The 22,930-nt window shown below is 53.9% G+C and overlaps 1 protein-coding gene across 3 annotated transcripts in view; it reads left to right on the top strand.

The window, feature by feature from the left end:
- Positions 1-779: 779 nt before the first annotated feature.
- NDRG4 (NDRG family member 4) overlaps positions 780-22,930 on the top strand; it is a 40,661-nt gene continuing 18,510 nt past the window's right edge. Inside the window, exons 1-2 of one of the 3 annotated variants that reach the window (XM_044256042.1) lie at positions 780-836; positions 20,081-20,175. In XM_044256042.1, the coding sequence (XP_044111977.1) occupies positions 20,104-20,175 (72 nt within the window). In that variant the 5' untranslated portion in view covers positions 780-836; positions 20,081-20,103. Of the gene's footprint in view, positions 837-1,321; positions 1,428-20,080; positions 20,176-22,930 lie in introns of those variants that run through there. The other 2 variants (XM_044256037.1, XM_044256038.1) reach the window with 2 other exon arrangements.

Here is a 22,930-nt window from a genome sequence, read left to right as displayed (position 1 = left end):
TTCTTTCAGGTCATCAGATTTCCATTCTCCCTACAGTTGGACTCCATCTAGGGGCTTTGGCGCTGCCTCATTTGGGGTGACAGGTGAGAGCAACGTCACTGGGTCAGACCAGAGTCAGCCTGAGGAAGACAGGGCTGGGCCAGTTCCCCTCCCTGAGGAGAGCAGAGACGCTGACACTCTGAGTGGGACCCTGGGGGCCCAGAACACCTTTACCGGGAGACCATCACCCCCCACGAGTTCCCCCAAGGAAACCCTGGGGCTCTGAAAACTGGACAAGGCTCCAGGGCCCCTGAGCATCAGGTTCTTTCCGACCCCCCAGGGCTTTTCCCGATCAGCTCTCAGGAGGCGGCGGGTGGGGCCAAGCCGCCAGGGCTGACGGAGGCTGCTGTCCCCACCGACTGGCCAGGCTTCCCCTCGGGAATCTAAACAAAGACGGACACAAGGTCTCCCCCCTTCCCCGGAGCCCGACGCCGCGCGACCGCAGCGGGACAAGCGGGGTGCGCGGGCGGGGGCCTTCCACCGCACCCCGGGGGCCCCTTCCCCCCGGACGCCCGCTGGGCGCTCCCGCCACCGCAGGAGGTGGAAACTCAGCTCCCCGGACCGCCTGGGGCGCGGCCAGCCCGCGGGGCCCAGGCAGCCGGCGGAGCGCCCACGCCCGCCACACCCACGTGGGCACGCCCCCCGCGGCGCACCGCCCCCAGCCCGGCCCCCGCCCCTGGCAGCGGCAGCTCTGCGGAGGGGCTCCCGGCTGCCCGCACCTGCACCCGCGCGTTGGCGGCCCCGGCGCCGAGGCCCCGCTCCCCGCCTGCGCGTCTGTCTCGCTCATATCACCCTCGGTGAGTCGGCGGCGCCCTCGGCCCTTCTCCCCCACGGCGGCTGAAGCCAGTCCACCCACCCGGAGCCTCCTCCCCGCGGGCCCCGAGACTCGCCAGCCGCGCGCCCCTTCGCTCCCGCCACGTTTTGCTTACGAGGGTGGCGCCCCCTCCCTCCTTTCCCGCCAGGTTTGGGGACCCCCGGGTGTCGCGGTGGGGGAGGAGCGGGCGGCAAGTCTTCTTTGTTAGGGCTACCGGCGCCGGGGCCCCCCGCCCGCCGCCGCCGGCAGTGTCACCCGCACCCACCCCGCGCGCTCCCTCCGCCTCCCGGAGCTTACCCCGACCAGGTGGCGGCGCGCGCCTTTTAGGGGTGCGCGGTCGTGCAATTGGTGGATTTTTTTAACCCGTTTTGGAGGGAGGGGGAGCGCGGCGAGGAGGGGGGGGGGATCGGCGAGAGCGCTCCTGGCTCCCGGCAGCTCCGCCTGCCTCGCTCCTGGCTCTCCGGCTGCTCCACTCCTCGCCTCCCGCGCTCCTTTCCCGGCCCGGCAGAGCGCGCTCCCCGACGCCGCAGCGCGGAGATGAAGGTGCTGGGACACAAGATCGAACTGCTGACAGGTACCGCCGGCTCTGCCCGCGGCCGCCCCGGAGCGCGGCCCTCGCCGCCCGCTACTTTCCGAGTTGGAGCGGGAGCCCCGTGCGCCGGCCGGGGTTTGGGGCGGCTCGGGCTCAAGCCGGAGGAGGGGGTGCGGTTGCCAGCTGATTCCGAGCTTGTGCGCTGTCTGTTCCTGTGCGGAGCCCGGCGGCGGGAGAGGACATGGGGCTGTGCTCTGCCTGGCTGTGCTCCAGCCCATGAGGCCGGCGTTTCGCCGGCCGGAGCGTGGGCCAGGGGAGTGGCCCCTTGGAGTCTCCGACTAGCCGAGCACTAGTCAGGTCATCGAAAGGGAGCTCAGAGCCCCTGCCTTCCAATCAGTGTCCCCTGTAAAAAAAAAGCTCTCTGGGCTCTCACCAGGACCCCTGCCAAAGGCCTCTTATTTCCTGCTCCGCCGCGACGATCTGAGCGCCTCTCCCTAGCAAGAGAAGTTTCTTCCTGGGAGTAGAGGCCAAGTGGTCTGGGAAGTGGGAAGCGAGATGAGACCGAGCTGGCGGGGACCTTGGGCCTTGGGGCCCCGTGGAAACCACCTCCAGGTTGCTGTGGCTGGAGATCAACAGAGGACGCTGGGTATGCCCAGAAGTGGAGGCAGAACAGAGAGCAGGGACAAGGGAGCTGGCATCTGGAAGGTGGGAGAGCTCTCCCAGGCATGAGGTCATAGAGACTCAGGCAGGGGGAAGGGGGCTAGAAAGGGAAACATCCTGGACCCCCCTGCCCCAGCCCCAGGGCCTGGATGGTGGAGGTGCTCAGTCAGTGTGTACGGGGGGGGGGGGGGGGGGGGGGGGGGGGGGATCTGTGTCCTGTACCCGTCCTTTGGCACCTGGCAGGCTTTGGTTCCTGACCTCCAGGACTGAAACCGTCTGGTGCAAGAGAACAGAGCACAGGAACCCTGGTACAAGACAGGGAAGGGGGCAGCAGTGTGGGGGTGCTCTTAGGAAACAGGTTGGAGTCTGAGGTTGCTGGAGGGAAGCAGAGAGATTTGAGCGCATGGCAGTGTTTGAACTGGACCCTAAAAGACCATTTCTGTTACTGGAGGGAGAGGTGGCATTCCAGGCTGCAGATGGAGAGACCTGCTCATACACAGGCCCTGGGAATGATGCAGAAGGGCCGGCACAGGGGGAAGGAGGTCTGGTGCACTTTCCGGCTGTGAGTGAGAGCTAACTCACCTGCAGCTCACTACAGGCTCACAAGGGAAGCGCTGGAAAATCTGCCCAGGTGCTCAGCAGGGCCACCTCTGAGCCCAGTTAGCCACCGGAGCTGGCCCTCCCCTCCCTTACGAGCTTTTCCCTGTAGAGCTCACTTGAGGCGGGCCAGCCCACAGGACTTTAAAGGGAACCGCACAGGCCACTGCACTTGCTAATGCCCTTGAGAGAAGTTTTTACAAGCCCGTGGGTGTTGGAGCCCTACATGGAAGGCAGAACTTCTGGATCCTCCCCTTCCCGTCTTTGGCTTCAGAAGGGCCTGGAGGAAGAATGCTCTCAGGAGGCATGTGTGGGGGCTCCAGTGGGGGGTCCAGCTTTCCGGTCTCAGGGGCAGTGGCTGTTATCTCCTGAGTACTGGGGTCAGGGCCCCTCCCTCCCTCATCAGACAGGCTTGAGCGTTCTGGCAGACTCAGTAAGCTTCCTCCCCCGCCCTCCCTGCTGGCCAGCTGGAACAGGATCCCCTTAGGCACTGTCATACTGTTGTTGTGGGTCACAGGCCCCCACCCTTGCACCTCTCACCAGGGCCTGAAAACCAGTGCATCCCTTCGCTCACTGCCTCGTGGTCTTTGCAGCCATCCCCCCAACCCCTTCCTTCCTCTTCTTTGTCCCACAGACAAGTGTTCAAATCCCAACCCCACTGCTCCCCAGCTTAACCTCTCTGACTTAAGGTTTCTCCTCTTAGAGATGGAACTTCTGACCCCTTCCTCTGAGAGTCAGCATGAGGCTCTCTGAGGTAGCACAGGTGAGAGGCCTCGCCCCAGTGGGCATCTCTGGGGCTTCATCTTCCTTCTGGTTCCTTAATCTTTGCTGTTCCTGTAATGGAGAGCCCCCCCTTCCCCTGGCTGGTTGGCCCCTAGGAAGTTTGGTTCTGTCCCTACTCCACCTTACCCTGCTCACCTGCATCTGTGAGATTTTGACCCACCTCTTCCGTCGGATGATGAGCAGGTCAAGGTCTGGACAGTGCCCAGTTTATTGTGGAAGCATACAGCAAGTGTCCCATAATTGTCGGCGGAACCCGGGCACACCTAGCCTGTCCATCTGATATGTCTCCAGGATAATTTCTTGGAGACCTGTAACTCCCTGCCCCCACATCAGCATTAGCGAATGATTCATTAAACCTGTTGGCTGAATGCCTACTTCTCTAGCTTGTTTATAGTTTTCACATTCTCCCCGTTTGTTATTATGCCCATTTTCCCAGTGAGGTCAGTCCCTTCATACAGCTGGGAAGAGGGGGAGCTCAGCTGCGGCCCTGAGTCCTGAGTCATCCTGTGTGTTCAGACTGCCTGGCTTCAGGCCAGTCTCTGAGCTGCTCTACACTGCTCCCATCTGTAAAATGGGATCATCACAGTACCTACCTGCTTGTGTTCCTCAGCAGTGAGCTGTGAGAACAGGCATGAATGCTGAGGGCAGTGTCCGGCAGGCAGTCAGCAAATGGTAGTTGTAGGGCTGATGTCCCCAAGTTTTTTCCGTGTCCTGGGGTCTCGTCTTCTGCAATGTTCCAGTTCTTTCTCTGGGTTCTCCACACAATCCTGATTGCCCTGAGGTGTGCCCCTGGGGGACTCTGCTAAGATCTCAGGTTCCTGTCACATGGGACAAATTGGGGCACAGCATCTGGAGTGACATCACAGCTCTGACATCAGGTGCGGAAAGCAAGGTGCCCCTCCCCTGTGGGGTCAGGAAGGTGTCCGGAAGGTGTCACGCGCAGCCTGAGCATGTCTATTTGTTGCAGAGAGAAGTGGGTGGTAGGGGCCGTTCTAGGAATTCTCACGGAGGACCGATGCCCACGGTGACCAGCATTTTCCAGACGCCCTCTGTGTCTTGACGGGTGGGGAGGGCAGGGATTTGGCGACCAGAGAATGTAATGTCAGGGTCTCCTTTCTTTTTCTCAGCTCCTCAGAAAATTCTTAATTTCTCTGAGCCTCAGTCTCCTGGCCAGCAAAATGGGAATGGGGGCCGTCCCTCATGAGCACCATGAAAAGGAGCCCAGAACGCTGCCAGGCCCACGCACAAACTTGCTACCCTCCTCGAAGGCAGACTCTCGGTGCCTTTTGTGGTGGGGGCAAGCGGGCCATCAGTCTGCTTGCACAGAGGAAGGTGATGGCTCGTGTGCATTTGTTCGCAAACAGTATGCCTCCAGGGTGGCTTAGAGACCAGAGAGAGCTCTAACAGGGCGGATTTGGGACCCTGGTGTGGTCCCTTGGGAGCCTTGATATTGGATGCTGGAAGTGGCTTAAAAATGCCCAAATTTAATCACTTGATGTGTGATTAAAAAGCCAAACTTTTGCCTGTTCTGTCTGGAATTTCAGTGTCGTTTTAATGCATGGAATATGTAGTCCCACACAATTTCGTAGACGACCTTTAAATAGTGTTTGAGTCTTGGCAGGTGTGTTGACCCACATTTTACATGTGGGGGAAAATGAGAAGCATAGATTTATCCCAGGAGGCTGAAAATAGGATCCCCAAACCTCATCTCCCGTTCATCCATTTCAGCAAACGTCGCGGCTTCGCTGGGGGGGGGGGTGCAGGGGAACTGCAAGGGTGGGTGCGGGGGACACCCAGACAGGTAAGGAGGCTGATCTGCAGGCAGAAGAGAATTTAGAGTTGGCCCAGGGCCCCAGGTTGGGGGAGGGGCAACTTTTATGAAGGGCACTTGGCAGTGATGTATCAGAAGTTCAAACATATGTGTGATCTGTGACTCAGCAGTTGAATTTTTAGGAACAAATAAAGATGTGTGCCGAGGTGTTTGTTCAAGGATGATTATCCTGTAGTTGTTTAGAGAAGAAGAAAAAAAAACAAAAAACTGGAACAATGAAAGTGCCTAACAGCAGAGAGGATAAATGGATGCGAGTGCCGTCCTGCCAGGGAAGCCCAGCAGCTGCAAATCATGCTACCTAAGGTGATTGGGCCACCTGAGCAGACGTTCCCTTACAGTCCTAATGATAATGATAACAGTGATGACAGCTCACACCTGAACGGCACTTGGCACGTGCTGGGCCCAGCCCTGAGCACTTTCTGTATATTCTAACAACCCTTTCAGGCATGCGATATTATTTCCTCCTTTTTAGAGGTAAGGCCAGTGAGGCACAGAGAGGTTAAATAACTTGCCATAAGTCACACAGATGGCGAGTGGCTAGCTGGAATTTGAACCAGGATATCTGGCTCCAGAGTCCCAAAATAGGTTTCCAAACAGTGCGGGGGGGGGGGGGGGGGGTGTTTGTTTGTTTGTTTGTTTTTAGAAAAATCCCTCTTTGGCATGTTGATCAGCAGTGAAAAATGATGAAAGGGCATAAGGAAAAATGTCAACAGTGGTTTTCTCTGGCCAGTAGGGATTATATGTGCTTTTTACTTCTTCTTCTTTTTTTTTTTTTTTTTTGCTTTTCTGTGTCTCTGACTTTTCTCAGGGAATGTGTGTTACATGAAACTCGAGTTCTATTTTTAAAAACTAAAAATGAACAAACGCAGAGGGGAAAGTGCTAAATGCTGGGATTCTGATGAAATCAACCCAGTGGGAACTCAGAGGAAGAGCTGAAGTCCAGGGCTAGGGAGGGGGTGTTCTTGGAAAACTTGAGGGCAGAGCCATCCTTCAAGGTTTTCCGTAAGTGCAGGGAGGAGAAAGCCACCAAAGTCACCCGGGGCACAGTGAACAGTCAGACGCACACAAGGACGGCCAGACCACGGCGGGTGCGTTAGGTGAGTAACGGCTCCTAAAGATACTCAGATCCTAACCCCTAGATCCTAGAAATGTTACCTTATAGGACAAGAGACTTTGCAGGTGTGATTCAGTTAAGGCACCTGAGATGGGGTCATTCTCCTGGAATAGCCAGGTAGACCCTAAATGCAACCACATGCATCCTTACAGGGGAGGGGGGCGGAGGGGGATTTGACCGCAGAGTGTGGAAGAAGGTGACGGGGGCACCTGCACCCAGACTCCTCCCTTGCACGCTCCTGGCCTTGAAGGTGGAGGACAGGCCATCCATCAAGGAGCACAGGGAACAGGGTTCTAGAAGCTGGAAAAGGCAGGAAAGCAGATTCTCCCCTGGAACCTCCAGAGGAAGAACGGTCCTGCCAACACCTTGATTTCCGCCTAGTGTGATAGAGTTTGGATTTCTGACCACCAGAATGATACGACGATAAATAAGTCTTGTTTAAAGCCTCTGAGGTGGTGGTGATTGGCTAGAGCAGCCCAAGAACCCAGGTCCAGCGTGCAGAACCGACTCGGAGCCTCTGCGGAGTCTGGCGGCATGGGGGGTAGACAGAGTCATGGGGTTGGTTGGGGGAAGCTGGTTCTGATCAGCCCCGGCCCCGTGACCCCTAGTCGAGCCGGCAGGGTCAGCTGAGAGAACCCCGTGATGCTGTTCTGTAAGCAGAAGACCACCCCATGAGCATTGACGTGAACCTGTCTCTGCGTGGGGACGGAGAGCTCTGGTCTCAGTCATCAAGCGCTCGAAACCCCAAACCACAGATGAAAGGCACGCTCCAGCCAGAGCGACGGCACATCCTAAGCCCCACAACAAATGCCTTGGAGGATCTAAGTGCTTTTTCAGTTCACCTTTTGGGAGAGACGAGGCCAGGCAGGTGCTGTGTGCCTGGTGATGCACCCTGTCTCCGGCAGGTGCGATGGGGGGACCCTAGCCTCCCAGGGGACTCTTTCTGGCCTGTAGTCTAGTTAGCCTGGTGCGGGGGTTGGTGGGGGGGCAGTTCCCATAGCCAAGTCTGCAGTTTGCAGCCAGGATCTTGTTCTGTGCAGCCGCGAGCGTTTCCTGACACTCTCCTCCGGGGGCCGGGCTTGAGGGTGCCCGAAGTCTTCCCTGTGTTTGTGTTGAGGAGTAGAGATGGACGGCTGGGGCCCGGGGCCTGGGAGTGGAGCAGGGAGGCTAGCTGGATATCCACGAGGCTGCCTGGAGAATCGCGTCCACCCGCTGCCTGGAGAAACCCTGAGTCCTTGCCCGTGCTTTCCCTCGTGCCTACGGTGAGAGCTCTCAGCCCACCTCTCCCAAACGCCTAGCCGCTTCCAGAATATTTGCTGGTGTCCTGGGACAGGGTGGAGGGGGCTGTTATGGCCACCCAGAAGTCCCTTGCGATCTGAAGTGGTCATCTAGGAGGCCTGGAGGCCCCAAGATGTGCTGGGCTGAAAAAGCCCTGAGCAGCTGGAGTGGACCGTGCCGATGTCATTCGAGTGTGGAGATGCCTCCAAGCCTGCCTCCAAGCCTGTGAGCCTCCCTTCCCCCACCCGGGCCCCGCTGCCCCTGTGTGAGCACTGGACCATGTCGGGGAGAAGACCGTAGACGTTGTGTGAGGACTCTTCTTTGCAGAAACTGAACATAGAGTGACACCGAGGGGACTGGGGAGTGTCTGCGCAGCACAGTGGACCCAGGGCACACAGGGCCACCAGACTTTCACCCCTCCCCCCAACTCCTGCCTGTTCAGTCCTTTGGGCTGGTTAGGTTCTAAGTCAGGCCCTGCCTCAAGACGGCGAGATGACGGGGGCACCAGGGTGGCTCAATGGATTAAAGCCTCTGCCTTCAGCTGGGGTCATGATCCCAAAGGTCCTGGGGTGGAGCCCGTGTTGGGCTCTCTGCTCAGCAGGGAGCTTGCTTCCCTTTCTCTCTGCCTGCCTCCCTGCCTGCTTGTGATGACTGGCTGTCAAATAAATAAATAAAATCCTTAAAAAAAAAAAGATGGCAAGATGGCGGCAGGCTCGCAGACCATCCTTCTCATCACCTTTCTACCCCTAAGGAGGCCAGCAAGGGCCTGGTCCTGACTGGAGCTCGCAGCCCTCCCTGTCTGTCTCTGAGGCCAGGCCCTCTGTTGCATTCACACGGTTCCCAGCCCCCGTCTCCTGCCTCACGCCTGCTTTCCCCTCTTCTCCTTTCTCTGGGCTCAGTCACCCCCTAGCTGGCCCCATCCGGCCTCATGAGTTTGGGCCCCAACTCTGTGGTGATGTCAGCAGCCCAGACAGGTGCAGCTCTATCCACTCAAGGTTCTACCTGTCCCCAAGCTGTCCCCCAGCCTCTTGTTCCCAGCTGTCTTCCTCCAATAGCTCAGAGCAAAACCCAAGTCACTGTTGACTCCTGTCCCTCCCTCGTGCCCCACGTCCAGTGGCCCACAGCTCCCACCGGCCCTGCCTTGAGGACGCACCCAGAATCGGAGGACTTCTCCACCGCCACTGTCACTTTCGAGTCTCTTCTGGATCTTTGCAGCTGGTCTCCGTGTTCCCACCCCCATGTCCACACAGAGCAGGTGGAAGGAGTCTTTCAAGTTCCAGAACGCTCCAGGCCCCTCACTCAGAGAAACCAGAGTTCTTCCAACAACATTCAAGGCACAATATGGTCTGATGCTCCTGCCCTTACTGCTCTGTCCCCAGGTCCTTCCCCGCCACCGCCCCTCCAGCCATGCCGGGTTCCTCGCATGTACCTGCACTCATCAGGCAAACGGCTGCCTCAAGCCTCTGCCCTTCTCTCTGCCCTGAGGGCTTCTCCACGTCCACAGGGCCCTCTCCCTTACCTGCGTGTGCCCTTCAGACCACAGCCCCCCAGCCCCGCCATCTGGTCCCTTCTCTGACACCGCTTCCTCGGATAACTTGGCACATCTGACACACTGGGTATTCCTTTACTCAAACATGTTGATTACTGCTTCCACTAGAAAGTTCCCCAGAGGTAGGATGTCTTGTCTGTAATGGTCTCCAGTGCCTGGAACGGTGCCCAGCACATAGTAGGTGCTCAATCAGTATCTGGTGAATAAATGAATGCAAAAAAGACTTTGGTCTGAGCCACGTGTCTGGAGCTGTGGTTCTCCACACCTGAAGCCCACGGGTTGAGAATAGAGCAGGGAGGATGTCTCCCAAAGAGAAACCAGGTGCCATGACGAGAAGAAGGGACCTAGGTATTGAGTGGGTCTGTGCTCAAAGGCCCCTTCTGGAGACATTGTGTCTGGAGTGGAAAGATGCTGGGAGTCGCGTGGAGTGAGCCCTTCTCTGCTGGGGGAATGCTGTTCCTGGAAACACTAATGCATGATGGCATTGTGGGGGGATCGGGGCTTCCTGTGGGAAAATGCCCAGGAAGAAAGCTTCTTACTCTCTCTTTAATTCAGACTGTATTGCAGCCCCCTGAGCTGGACGAGGCTTGTTGCCTTAGCTTACCTCTTTAAATCTTGTACAAAGATCCAGGACAAGTATATCTTGGTTTCTGGGAAACTTGCCAAATGAGGCAGATACACAGCTGAACTCAAGCACTGGTGTTAAATCAGCTTGAGAATCTGTGGGGAAAAAAAAAAAAGCCAAACTGGGCTTTTCAGCTAATTAAGGTAGGTCATGGTTACCCATATCAGCACAGCTACTGTGAGCCTATGAGGGGTGAGGGAGAAGGAGCTGGCTCACTTGCTGAAGAGCGACAGAGAGGACTGCTTCATGGATTATGCTGCCCACAGGAAAGGGGAAGCTGCAAGTTCTGGCTGAGTTCTAGCATCCCCCTGATTTCCTTTGGGCAAGCCCTTTCCTTTCCCTTTGCTTCCTGCTCCTTCAGCATGTTAGGGTGGGCCTCCAAGAAAAATGTCCCATGTTTAGATAGTTTGAACAGAATGGGACAGAAAACCCAAGATAATGATAGACTGACAAGATAAAAGTGTATTTATTTTTAAACAGCATCTGAAGATAGGCCACCCAGAATGATGGCTTCATGACTCTCAGGTACCCAGACTCCTTAATATCCTGCCCCAGGGTCCAAAACAGCTGCTGAAGCTCCCACTGTCACATCTATATTCCAGTCAGCAGGAAGGAGGGTGGATTGAAGAATGGCATGTCTCCTCCCTTTAAATTTCGTGTTTTCATTTACATCTCATTGGCAGAATGTTGTCATATGGTCAAAAATAAGTTTTATTCCTGTGATCCACCTGCCCATCTGAAATGTAGGGATGTAGGGGTTCCTGGCTCAGTCAGTAGAGCATGCAGCTCTTGGATGTCAGGGTTGTGAGTTCAAGCCCCAGGATGGGTGTAGAGCATACTATAATTAAATGAATGAATGAGTGAGTGAATGAATGAATACCAAGTTTAAGAAAAAAGAAAGGAAACTTAAGGAAGACAGGAAGAGCTGATATTGGTCGACAATTAGTCTCTGCCACAGTGGGACTCTCTTATTGGTTCCCTACAGCAGCTGCCCACATGGAATGTGTTACTGGGATTCTAGTTCCATCTCTCCTTGGTCCTGGTCTGGGGTTGGAGGTTTAGTATGCCTGTGTTTTATCCCTGGAGCCATTGGTGTGCACCGAAACAGAGCTCCAGCAGAAGCCCAGCCTCAGCAGAAGGAAATTTTATGAAAGAGTTCTGTTATGTCAACTCTGAGACACTTATCTTTTCCGTACTTGAACATCTAAAATGCAGTCTGTGTCGGTGAGGCGGGCTCAGCAGCTGTCCTTGCTGCCTCCCGCACCTCCGAGTTCTCAGTGGGAGGAAAATCCTGGGGATGATAGGGAAGCCCTGATGTCAAATGCTGACGTCAGAGGAGCAGGGACTGCATGGAACAGCACGCGGCTGCAACAGCTCTGAGACAGAGTGACTCAGGGCCATCGGACCCTGAATGTAGAAAGGTTTTAGGAAGACCTTAAAGAACTTATTTCATGTGTACATTCCTTTTTAATTTACAAGAGTGATAGATGCTTTTAAAAATATGGGTCTGGGACACCTGGGTGACTCAGTCTGTTGAGCGTCTGACTCTTGATTTCGGCTCAGGTCGTGACTTAGGGTCCTGAGATCAAGCCTGGCGTCAGGCTCCAAGGAGCCTGCTTCAGATTCTCTCTCTCCCTCTCCGTCTGCTTCTCTCCACCTTTCTCCCCTTCTCAAACAAGGAAACAAAAAGTTTAAAAATCTGGGTATGCGTCTAAAAGAGTAAAGGACAAAAAACTAGATAAAGTACGTACAAAGATTTCTGAATAATAAGAACTCATTATCTGAGCAGCTCTTCTAAAATTACTTTGTGAGGATGCCCGGGTGACTATGTTGGTTAAGTGTCTGCCTTCAGCTCAGGTCATGATCCCAGGGTCCTGGGATGGAGCCCTGCACTAGGCTTCCTGCTCAGGGGGGACTCTGTTTCTCCGTCCTCCCCTGCCCTCCCCACTCATGCTCTCTCTTGCTCTTTCCCTGCCTGAAATAAATTATATCTTAAAAAAAATAAATACTTTGTGTGTATCCTAGGAGTAAACAAATAAGCAAAAATATTATGGAGGATGAGGGCCAGACTTCTTACCATGACAGAAAAAAATTACAAAAAAGGGGTAAGTTAGAAAAAAAAATTTTTTTGGGGGGGGGGGCATGCCGCTCTTAATCTCAGGGTCATGAGTTCAAACCCCATGTTGGGTATGGAGCCTACTTTAAAAAAAAAAATTAAAATGAAAAATTTCTTTAGAAAAAACTGGTGTTGAATTGGGAACTGAAGGTATCAGTATAAATTTCAGATTTGTGCACACACACTCTGATAGATACAGAAGTGTGTGTGTTAATTTACGGACATACATATCCTAACTCTGCCTGTTGAGACCCCCTAGAACAGTGGCACCCCAGTGGCGGTGAGCATCCCTAGTGCCTAAATCTTGGTTTCTAAACAGCACTCTGCAGTGCAAGGAGACTGGGCTCCCTGGAGAAGCGGTCGATTCCAGGATTCCGGCAGAGAAAATACGAAGTGAGTTTTGAACATCATAAGGGGCTAGAAAATAGAAGCTACTCAGAAAGTAATGGGGGTGAGTTAAAGAACCCAACTTGGAGAAGCCAACGTTTGGAGAAGCCAACATGGAGGGACCCCTGCCCACCCCCCGCCCCGCAATGGCCCAATCTGACACAGTTTAAACAATGAAATAATGATAGCAATGGATTACAACCCACTCCATAGAATAACTATCCCCAAGTCCATATGGATGTAAACAAGTCACTGAATGAAGAAGTGAATAGAAGAGAAAGGAGAGCTCTTTCTCACCGGAGGACTCCAATTAATAAATGGAGAAGGGATCCTCGAAACAGAAAAGTATCCTAAGAAAACATGACAGTAATAACTGTAGGCAAGAGGCGTCCATGGCTACTACGATTAGTGGAGGAAACTGTGACGGGAAACGGGAGGTTGCCTAATCTGAAAGTGTCTTCCTACAGGATACTGACTGATTACAGAGAGAAAGTAGTAACTTTAGAGAAACCTGCAGACACGACCTGAATCAAGGGGTCAAGGTCAGCATCCCCAGCAGTAAAACAGACTGACATCACCTGCTTACTAGTGGAATGCGAGGAGAAGGGCACATGGTGTCTGTTCTGTTCTTGCCAAAAATTCGTAACCTCTGCCTGAGCCTCAGGAAACGGCAGGCAGGCCCGAACGGAGGGGCGTCTTGCAGAGGTAACCAATCCGTGTTCATCACAAGTGTCAGCATCATGAAAGACAGAGACAGACTGAACGACTGTCCCCGAGTCCACAAGAGCTACCAGCAACGTGGATCGTGGATTGGGACATAATTGGGAAAACTGTTGAAATTGATGCAAAGTCTGTAGACGACTTCACAACATTGTGGCAGTGTTTCGTTTCCTGCCTTGTCTAGTTTCTCCTAGTTGTGTTTGTTAGAGTCTTGTAGCATGATGACATTAGGGGAAGCCGGGTGACGGGGGTGTGGGCAATTTCTGTGCTTTGATTTTCTTCACTTTCTCTAGAAAGTTGAAATTCTTTCAGGATAAAATGTTTAAAGTGGGGGATGGGTTATGTCTGAACTGGCAATGTTTTTTTCACTTCTGTCGATACATAAAATGTTAGTGTGAGTTAGAATCAGTGGTATCTTAAATTTGATCAAATCTGCCGCTCTACCTTCCAAACCATATCCTTCTCTGGAGACAAGCACTCTTACAGCTCCCCTGACAAAGGTGAGGACTTTTTTTTTTAAGATCTTATTTTTGGGGGTGCCTGGGTGGCTCAGTGGGTTAAGCCTCTGCCTTCGGCTCAGGTCATGATCTCAGGGTCCTGGGATGGAGCCCCGCATTGGGCTCCCTGCTTAGCAGGGAGCCTGCTTCCCCTTCTCTCTCTGCCTACTTGTGATATCTCTCTCTCTCTCTCTCTGTGTCAAATAAATAAATAAAACCTTAAAAAAAAAAGATCTTATTTGTTTATTTGAGGGAGAGAGAAAGAAACACAGGCAGGGAGGAGGGGCAGAGGGAGAGGGAGAAGCAGACTTTCCACTGAGCCGGGAGCCCAATGTGGGGCTTGATCCCCGGACCCTGGGATCATGACCAGAGATGAAGGCTGACGCTTAACCAACTGAGCCACCAGGCGCCCCTGACTTTTTTCTCTTTTTTTAATTTGCAAATATATGTATTGTGGTGCACATATGTTTTGCTCAAATGGGTTTGTTTATACTTAATATTCTGTGATATCCCTTTTTATCTTGACTGCGTATTTTAGAATGCTTTCCCCATTTCAGCGGAAATACAGAAATACCGCATATCTTAAATACCTTATGGTGCTCGGGGTGTAGATGTCCCATTCTCCTGACAGTCATTTGGGTTGTTTCCACCTATTTCTTTCTATTCCAAACAATGCATCCTTGCACACCCTGCCTCACAGTGTATCCTGTGATTAGGATAAATACCTAAAGACAGACTTGCAGAGTTGACAGATATTTGCATTTTTTATAAACTACCAAGTTCCACTCCAAATAAAGTTGAGCCCACTGCAGTGCAGCCAAGAGTATATAAATCGGACCTCAGAGTCTATAAAACCCTGTGCTGTTTCCCCACACCCTCACCCACACTAAATGCTATCTGTCTTTCGATACTTTGGAGTCTAAAGTGAAGAATCAGCCATTCACCTCATTCAACAAAAACATATCAGGTGCTCTCAGAAAAGATTCATGATTGGTTTTGGGGTCATGTAGGGAATGTGATGGGGAAAGGCCTTCCGGCTGGAGAGAACAACACAAGCAAAGGCATGTGCTTCCTGTGGGTAGCAATGTGCCCACTGGGTCTGCTGGGGACCTCAGTTGTGAGTGTCAGTATCCACATGCGGCTGCCTTAAGCCCAGTGGAATGTGCTGGAAGGATGAGGGTGTGTGTTGTTAGGGTGGCTGCAGTTATGGGGCAAAGGGAATTCATAGGCCCAAATCAAGGGGAAAATAGAGCTGGCCTAGTTCAGACTGGTATGAATCAAGGGACCATGGCCAGAGAAGCCTGGGCCAGCAGTAAATGCTCTCCCCCGTATCCTGCTGTCAGGCATCTCCCGAGGGAGGCAGAAGGTACATGGAGTGTGGGTTCAAGAGCACAGGCTCTGGGTTCCCTTCCTGGATCTGCCACAAGGGACCCACACCTGTCACTCCCGCCTTGCGCCTTCCTTTTTTCTCATCCGTGGAACAGGGATGCTGAAGGAAGGTCTCGTCCTATCCAGGCTCTGCCCCTGGTGCTGTCCCAGCCTTTTGAGGTCAGGATGGGGACAGGGAGAGGGCTGGAAGGGGCCAGCTATGGGTATGGTTCCAAATTCCCTAGATAGTGCGTTTGGAAGAAGAATTCCTCGTTTTCTGGGGTCCCCCCAGAAATTTCTTGTCCCCCCGTTTCTGGGGATTCTTTTCAAACTACTTTGCTGGCATGGGGAGAGTGGTAGAAAGGCGCTTGGGTGCACAGGCTTGGACATGAGTCACAAGCGCACCCTCTGCAATGTCATTGTCCATTGCCCAGATCTCTTCCCCCTGGTGGAACTAGCCAGGCCCCTTTCGACTCTGCTCCTGGTTGTGACTTACTTCATTTGCTTGTGACTTTTCCCGTAATAATCGGATCTTATAACTAGGACTTTCAGGAATGCAGTATCCACAGGGCACTTTGTACCGTGACCTTGACCATGACCTGCCAGAGGTCCCCTCACTCTTAGAGCTGAAAGAATACAAACCATTGCACACTCTTGCCCCTCCTCTTTCAGTCCAGTTTCTTCCTGCACCACAAGGTCTGGCTCACCTGGAGGGCTTCTCCTGCCTATGCTGACTTCATTCTCTGCCTTGCCATTCTGCGGCTTCAGTTCCTGTGTGGCTTAGTGGGACAGCGAGGGGTTTCCTGGAGTGGGGAGCGATTCTTCATCATGCAGCACTGTCCCCGCATGGCACCCTTGTCCTGTCTGGCTCCTGGACCCTAATACTTGAAGGGGTCCCCAGTTGCTGAGACAACAGAGCTCCCCACAGTATATTTCCAGACATGCCCTTCCACTGTCTGAGCAGTGTTTCCATTCCGAAATTGCTTTATTAGTTGATGTAGCTACCGCTGATCACTTTAATGGACACATTGAATAGTTTCAGGAATGACCATAGTAGTCACTTACATATATATACATATATATGTATATATATACATATATGTACACATATATGTGTGTATGTATATATATGTATGTGTGTGTGCATATATATATGTATATATATATGTATTTTGTTTTTGAGAGGTGGGAGGGACAGAGAGCGAGAGGGAATCTTTAGCAGACTCCGTGCCCAAGCCGGGGCTCAGGCTTACCACCCTGAGATCATGACCTGAGCCGAGATCAAGAATCAGGCACTTAACCGGCTGAGCCACCCAGGAGGGCACCCCCAATCACTTATATTTTTAACCCTAACTCATCTGAGGGTTTATAGGGCCCAAGCCTCAGCACAGAGTCACATTTAAAGAAGCACACACCAGGAACCAAAAGTAATTTAAAAGAAGTGCAACTCCTCTTAAAGAATCTCCCCCATTCGCGCTGCCCAGGAGCCCCTGTCACCACTCCTGATCTCCTCTGTGCCAACAGCTCTCTGTTACGCAAAGAGGCCATTTCCCTCTATAGCGAACATTAGTGTAGCCTCCCTGCCAGTAAGCAGGGATCCCTCCTCCAGCAGAAAACAGCAGGAAAAGAGCTCCAGGCTTGCCTTCAGTATGCAGGGGAAGTAAAGGAAGCTCCCAGTGCCCTATTCTCAATTCTTTTTGTCTCATCCAAATGGGTACCAAAATCTTCCTTTGAAAAAGCATTTTCTGTCTGTTGTCTCTCTGACGCACCTCTGAGGCAGGCAGAGGAATCAGGAACGCTTGGGTTCCCATTTTGCAGATAAGCATCCTTTCCGTGATTCGCCCAAAATAAAGCTAGGCAGCGAGTGAAGAAATATCGGCCAGTGTTCCGATGACTCCAGGCCTCAACACAGAGAGAGCAAGAAAGCAGGGGTGGGGGGGCTAGAATGGTCCCAGGCTTGTTTGGATCGAACACGCTGGGTTGCCTTTAGGGAATCAGGGATCCGAGGGGAGAAAAAAGGGTGGGGGTGAGAAGAACCATCACTGTTGCTTCCCAGACCCCTGGGGTCATCCCCCCACCTGCCCCCCAGCTCCGTGCACCACCCCCACCCCCGGCCACCTGAACCCCCCCCACCCAGCTTCCTCTGCAGGAGGTTGTAGGAATCTCTCTCCTATCCCCAGCTTAACTGAGATAGAATTGCTATTTAACATTATGTACATTTGAGGTGTACAATGTGTTGATTTCATAAGGAATTACATTTTCCTTTAACTTCGCATCTAGGTGCTTTTCTTTCTTTCTTTTTTTTTTTAACCATAACTTTCCCCGGGAAGAAACCTCTATGCCAGCCCAGTCGGAATGTCTCTGGTCTGCAGCCCCACATCACCACCTGCTGGGCCCTGGGCTGCCTGTGCTTTCCCGGGGCTGCCATGCATTCCCAGCTCCCTGAATTATCAGGTTTCTCTCCAGCCCCCTTCCCCACCGCCCCCTCGATCCTGGGCCATCTGTCCCTGTGCTGCCCACTCTCAGTCCTCTGAATAGCTCCATCCTTGGGGAGGAGGGTTTCGTAACCGGCCTGGGTGAGGGGAGGGACACCCCAGTGCTGCCAGGGTATTCAGTTGAGGTAGTTATTCCCGGAAACTGGCAGCTAAAAAAAGTCCTAATGGGGGAAGAGATTTCCAAGGAGGGGGCCTTTCTTTCAGCTCCCCGTGCCCCCTCCCCCACCTCCGCCGTGGATGGATGAGTGTGCACACATCAGAAAGGATGGGAGAGAAAGGGGGGAGGGGAGAGGATGCCTTTCTAAAAATACAGCCCATCTGCCCTGTGTTAGCTGGTTTCCCCGGAAACCACTGGGAAGAGAATGCACCACCGGAGGTGCGGGACCTGGGGCCTGAACGGGCAGGGACCTCCCTGTGCCAAGGACGGGGCTCTCCCAAAAGCTCTCTGCAGCTCTCCATTATGTCCGTGAGGCCTGGGTGACCGGCAGCTCCCAGCCCAACCTCAGCCTATTTGAACCCCAAACTACACTCCGGTGGGGACTCCCGTGTAATCTCGAGGCACTAGCTCCCTAATACTGATGCTTCCTGCTTCTAACAGGAGGGAAGGAAGCCCAGGGAAGGTCTGGAGCTGCACGCTGGTGTCCTGACCATCTGTCACAGAAATCGGTTCCCTCTGAGGCCCTGTGCCCTTGAGTCCCCGACACTCACCACGCCAACTCCGTGGTCACTGGGACTTGTACAGGGAGAAGGGACAGGCAGGGGGAGGCTGGGGTGCGCCTTCTGACCAACCAGCTGGTGGGACTGTCAGCCTTTCAGGGCAGAAGGGAAGGTTCAAGGGCTTCCCCCTTGAGAAGATGAAAATAGAATTGAAGCAGGACAGACAAACGGGAGGACCGCTAAGAACCCGTCCTTCCCGGTCAGGGGGCTGTGGCCCTAAGGAATGAGCTCCAGACCCAAGTAGGAATCCAAAGACCCCATTTCCAGGCCTGGCCCCATCTGGGCATGCCGTGGAACCTCTTGGTTTCCTTATCTCACTTTCCTGGAGGGTGAAGTTAAATAAATAGCACAAGGAAGTACTTCATGAGCCGTGAAATGTTTGCAAGAAGGAACTGACAGTGCTCTTCATATCATCTCTAAAAATTGCTGGTTTTTCTAGATTTCAGATTGTGGACCCCTGTTTTCAGTCCTCCACCCAGGAAGGATGCCCATAAACTTTACAATGTGCATCCTTCCAGGCTTGTCTGCGGGGCTGGTCCTATTTTGTAATCTCAATGATCTTGTATGTTTTATAACAACTTCTTCCATTTATTAGAATACAGTAATTTCCCCCATATTATTACATCATCTTCACAAGTGATTGACCCATAGTTTGTCTGGTGCCTTCTTCATGGACATTTAGCTTTTTCTAGTTTATTATTATTCGAGAAAGCACTGAGGTGACCATTTTTACAGATAAATCACGAGGTACCCCGTCTGGTTTCCTTAGGAAAAGCCTTCAGGGAGAGGACTGCTGAGTCCCAGACCATGAACCTTTTAAATCACTTTAATTCATTCTGCAAAACTGCCCTCCAGAAAGAGGTAGCCGTTTCTACACCCACAGGTGGGACGCGAGAAGCGCTGGCTTCCGTACATCATTATCAGCACTGCCGACACTGTGCCAAGTCCATGGGCAAAAAAGAAAAAAAGAAAGTATCTTGTTTTTGTTTTAATTTTAATTTTCTTGTCTTCTCATGAGCTTTATTTTCTCGTGTATTTATTGGTCAACTTTAATCATTTTACAGATTTCCAGTTCACCTCCTTGGCTAGTTTTTCTCCTAGTGCATTCTAATCTGTGCCCTCATAAGATCCAAGTGAGGATCACGGGTGTGGGGGGGGGTTGGGCATTGGGTGTGATCCTGCCAGGATGTTCCACAGATTGTCTCTGACTCCTCCTCCCTCACCACGGGCTCCTCCAAATGTACACGCCCAGCCAGGCATGCACACACACATGTGCACACATAACCATCTCCTGAGGTTCAGACTGAAGCCTTGGTCTCCCAGGGACACCCAGCCATTAGGGGTTGGGCTCGTATCTGGGGGCTCTAGGTTGAGGGGTCATCCCTCCCTGTGGCTGGAACATTTAGCTCAGCACCCCCTCTTTCAGCCTCACTGTATGCTCTGCCTGCCATGCTCCCAGGGCCATCCCCAGCCAGGCTTTCCCTAGGCTCCAAGGCAGCCCTTGATTCTGTTCCTCCCTTTGCCCTCCAGGACCCCACTGTCCACTTCCAACCACAGGGGGCTTCTGTCTGCTTCTGCTTCTGCATTCGGCTTCCCCACACCCATCCCTCTTCATCTCAATGAATGCAGAATTTTTCTTGACATTGTTTTAAGAAACATCCTGTGGTGCTTTTTCTCTTCTTTATTCTTTCTTTCTAAGCGTGTTTTAACTTTTAAGAGCAAATAATATAATGACGGCCTCTGAGCTAAACAGGCAGGTCTTGCAAACGCAGCCTCGATGCCCCTGCGAAGCCCCGCGCTGAGGCTGCACTTAGGAACGGGGAAGGGAGGGAGTCCGGGGGTTCCAGAAACGAAATGGTGGGTGTGGCCCCCTGTGCCCCCTGCACGGCGCTTGTGCTGTCCTCCTTTACACCGGGGAGATTCAGCAGCAGGGCCTGACCATCGTCCTCCCTCCCTAGGGCTCCTGCTCCACGACGTGACCATGGCCGGGCTGCAGGAGCTGCGATTCCCCGAGGAAAAGCCACTGCTCCGGGGCCAGGACGCTGCCGAGCTGGTGAGTGGCCTTCTGCGGTCCTGGGGTAGAGGGCGCCACCTCGTGGCCAAGAAGGAAACCGCGTGCCTTCCCTCCAGTCTTGCCGATGGCCTGGAGCCCAGGGACCCTCCTTGGGGAGCAGGCACCTGGAGTCCTCCCGCCACCCTGAGACCCAGACCACTGCGCTCTGGCTTCTGCTACCTCTGAGACAGGGAGGCTCTTTAGGAGAGTGAGTCCCATTTCAGTGATGTGAAAACCGAGGTACAGAAAGTTAACTGACTTGGCCAAGGTCACAGAGCTGTTGGGAAGGAGACCATGCTCAACCCTTGGTTCTGGAAGGTCATGGAGCCCCAAGAGGGTACCCGCTGGGCAGTGGCAGGGCCTTTCCTCCTCTGCGGACTTCTCTGTCCTTCCTCACAAGCTTCTGAGGACCGAGGGCAGCTATGACCAGCCATGTCATCCAGAGCAGTGGGATTAAGGCACTTGAGATTGTTTTGTCCCCAAGGGTCCCCTCCCGGGCACTGGGTGTTAGACTCCAGAGTTGTTTGTACCTCACATTTTCTTGTTGTGGTGATGCCTGGTGCAGCCTCCTTTTCCCTCCCTGCAAAGAAAAGCTGTGCATCCACTGCTCAGAGAATCCTTGAGCGTGGGGACCCCGGGTCTCTGCTGGTTGTGCCGCTCACCCCTCCGTTTACAGATGCGGAAGCCAGGAGCCCTGTCCCCAAAACCTCGGCACACTGGTCTCTGCCCTATCCTCTCATAGCCTCCAGCCAGGACCTGAGCACCAGAACCGCTGGGTGCCTTGTGTTGGGACAAAGTGGCTGGATGGAGCTCCAGGGGCCCAGCCACACCAGGCTGGGAGTCCCGCCCTTTATCTTCAAGACAGAATCTTGGGGTAATGAACAAGACCTGAATATGTGGGGGCAGCCCCCAGGAATGGTCAGGGAGCGGCTGATGAACTGCCACCTTCCTTCTAGCTGTCTTCCCGGCCTGTCCCAAGGCCCCCCATCTCCTGTCTCGGGGCTGCCAGGAGCCTCCCTCTTGCTCTCCTTACTCTACAGCCTTTTAAAATACACCATGTCACTTTCTGCTTAAAGCTGGCCAGTGCCTGCCACCTGGCTCGAGCTGCAACCGCGCCCTTCCCAGGCCCAGGAGGAGGCCTGCACCCCACCCCCCAGCCTCCTCTCTTGCCGAGGAGCCCGCTACTCTTCCTTGAACCAGCCACTCCTGTCCCCAGCTGCTGCTTTTCCCTGGGCTACCTTGCTCCAAACTTGTCCTCACTTTATTTAGGTTCTGTCCCAATGCCCCCTCCTCAGAGAGGTCTTCTCCAACTCCAGGTCCAATACTGACCCCCTAACAGGGATCCTGTCCGTTTTATTACTGGTCTCCCCAGGGCCTAGCGGAGCCTTGCACACCTAAGGCTCTCGGTGAAGAGAGTCGGGTCATCGCAGATTGTGATGTGTCTCAGAAGAAGGAAGTTTCCCAGAACTTCCTGAAAAAAGCCCCCCCATACCCACCCTCCCATTTCGAGTCAAGCAGAGCCTAGCCTGCTTGTGAGTCTAGGTGGGTAGACGGTGCCCTTGGGGACCCCTGCACCCTGCTGCAAGAGCTGAGGCGTGGGGGTTCTGGAGCCACTGCCCAGAGGCGCTGTCTACAGGTACCAAGTGTCTGTGGGCAGCACAGAGATCTGAGGGTACCCTGGCCTCGTGCATCCCAGCCTGGCTCTCCCACCCTCCACCTCTGCGGGACACCCCAAGAGATGCCCCCATACCCCTTCCCTGCCAGCCTGGCCCGGTCCTTACTGCCCCTCCCGCCCTGACTTGGTAAGCACGGCACCTTTGACCAGCCTGGCTCTGCCTTCTGTCTGCTGTATTTGGTGTCCCCCCTTCATCCCTTCTGGACCCGGACCTGAGTTTGCCACTGTGACGTGCCCTCCCTGCCAAAGGATCTGCATTTCAGCCCCGAGCCTCCCCACCGCTTCTCTCTTCCCTCGGCCTGGCACAAACCTCATGCTTTAGCCCTGGTCACATCGGCATCAACGGCCCCATCCCCAACCCCACCCACCCCCGCCCGGGGAACCCGTGTGCTCCCAGCCCGGCCACTGCAGATTCTCGTGACCTCACTCTTGGGCTTCCAGAGCCATTCTGGCCCTCTCTTTCCCAGCCGTTCCCCCGTTCTCTCTCCTAGCTGCAGCACAGGAAGGTGTCCCCTCGCTTCTTAAACCTTCTGCGGTCTGCTGGGCGCCAACTCTTTGCGTCCGGTGGGGAATGCAGAGTCCCACATCCTCACCCACCATCGAGCTCACCATTCCAGGCTTGCTTGCCTTGGAAGACCCGGACGCCAGGCGTGTCCAGGGCTCCACAGGGAATTTGTTGCTCCTTCTGCCCCTGCCGTGCCCCCATCCTCCGTCTCCCCCAAGCCGCTGCTGGGCCTCCTTCCAGCTGGGCCCTCTCGCCCACCTGTCTGCCTCAGACTGTTCCTGCTCTCCTTCCAGGACCTCCTGGGGCCCTGGGTTGGCGTGTATCATCCCTGCTCTTTCTTCGTTGGCTCCTGCCCCTCCAAGGCCTTCCCATCTCCATGGGACCCCCCAGCCCGCTGGAAGCGCACAGCACGCCCCACCATTATCTGCCTCATCCTTTGTGTTGATTTTGTTTTTCACAAAACTGCTTCCTCCTCTCCGCTTTTAGGGTCTTGAGTCTAGAAACCTCACCGATCTCCTTCCCTGCCCTCCGGCTCAGGCGTGACCTTCCAGTGAGAGGCTTCATCAGGCACCAGC

The sequence above is a fragment of the Neovison vison genome, chromosome 7 (assembly GCF_020171115.1).
Source record: "Neovison vison isolate M4711 chromosome 7, ASM_NN_V1, whole genome shotgun sequence".
NCBI lineage: Eukaryota > Metazoa > Chordata > Mammalia > Carnivora > Mustelidae > Neogale > Neogale vison.
The sequence above is the reverse complement of the archived record's forward strand: the minus strand, read 5'-3'. Positions and strand labels throughout refer to the sequence as shown.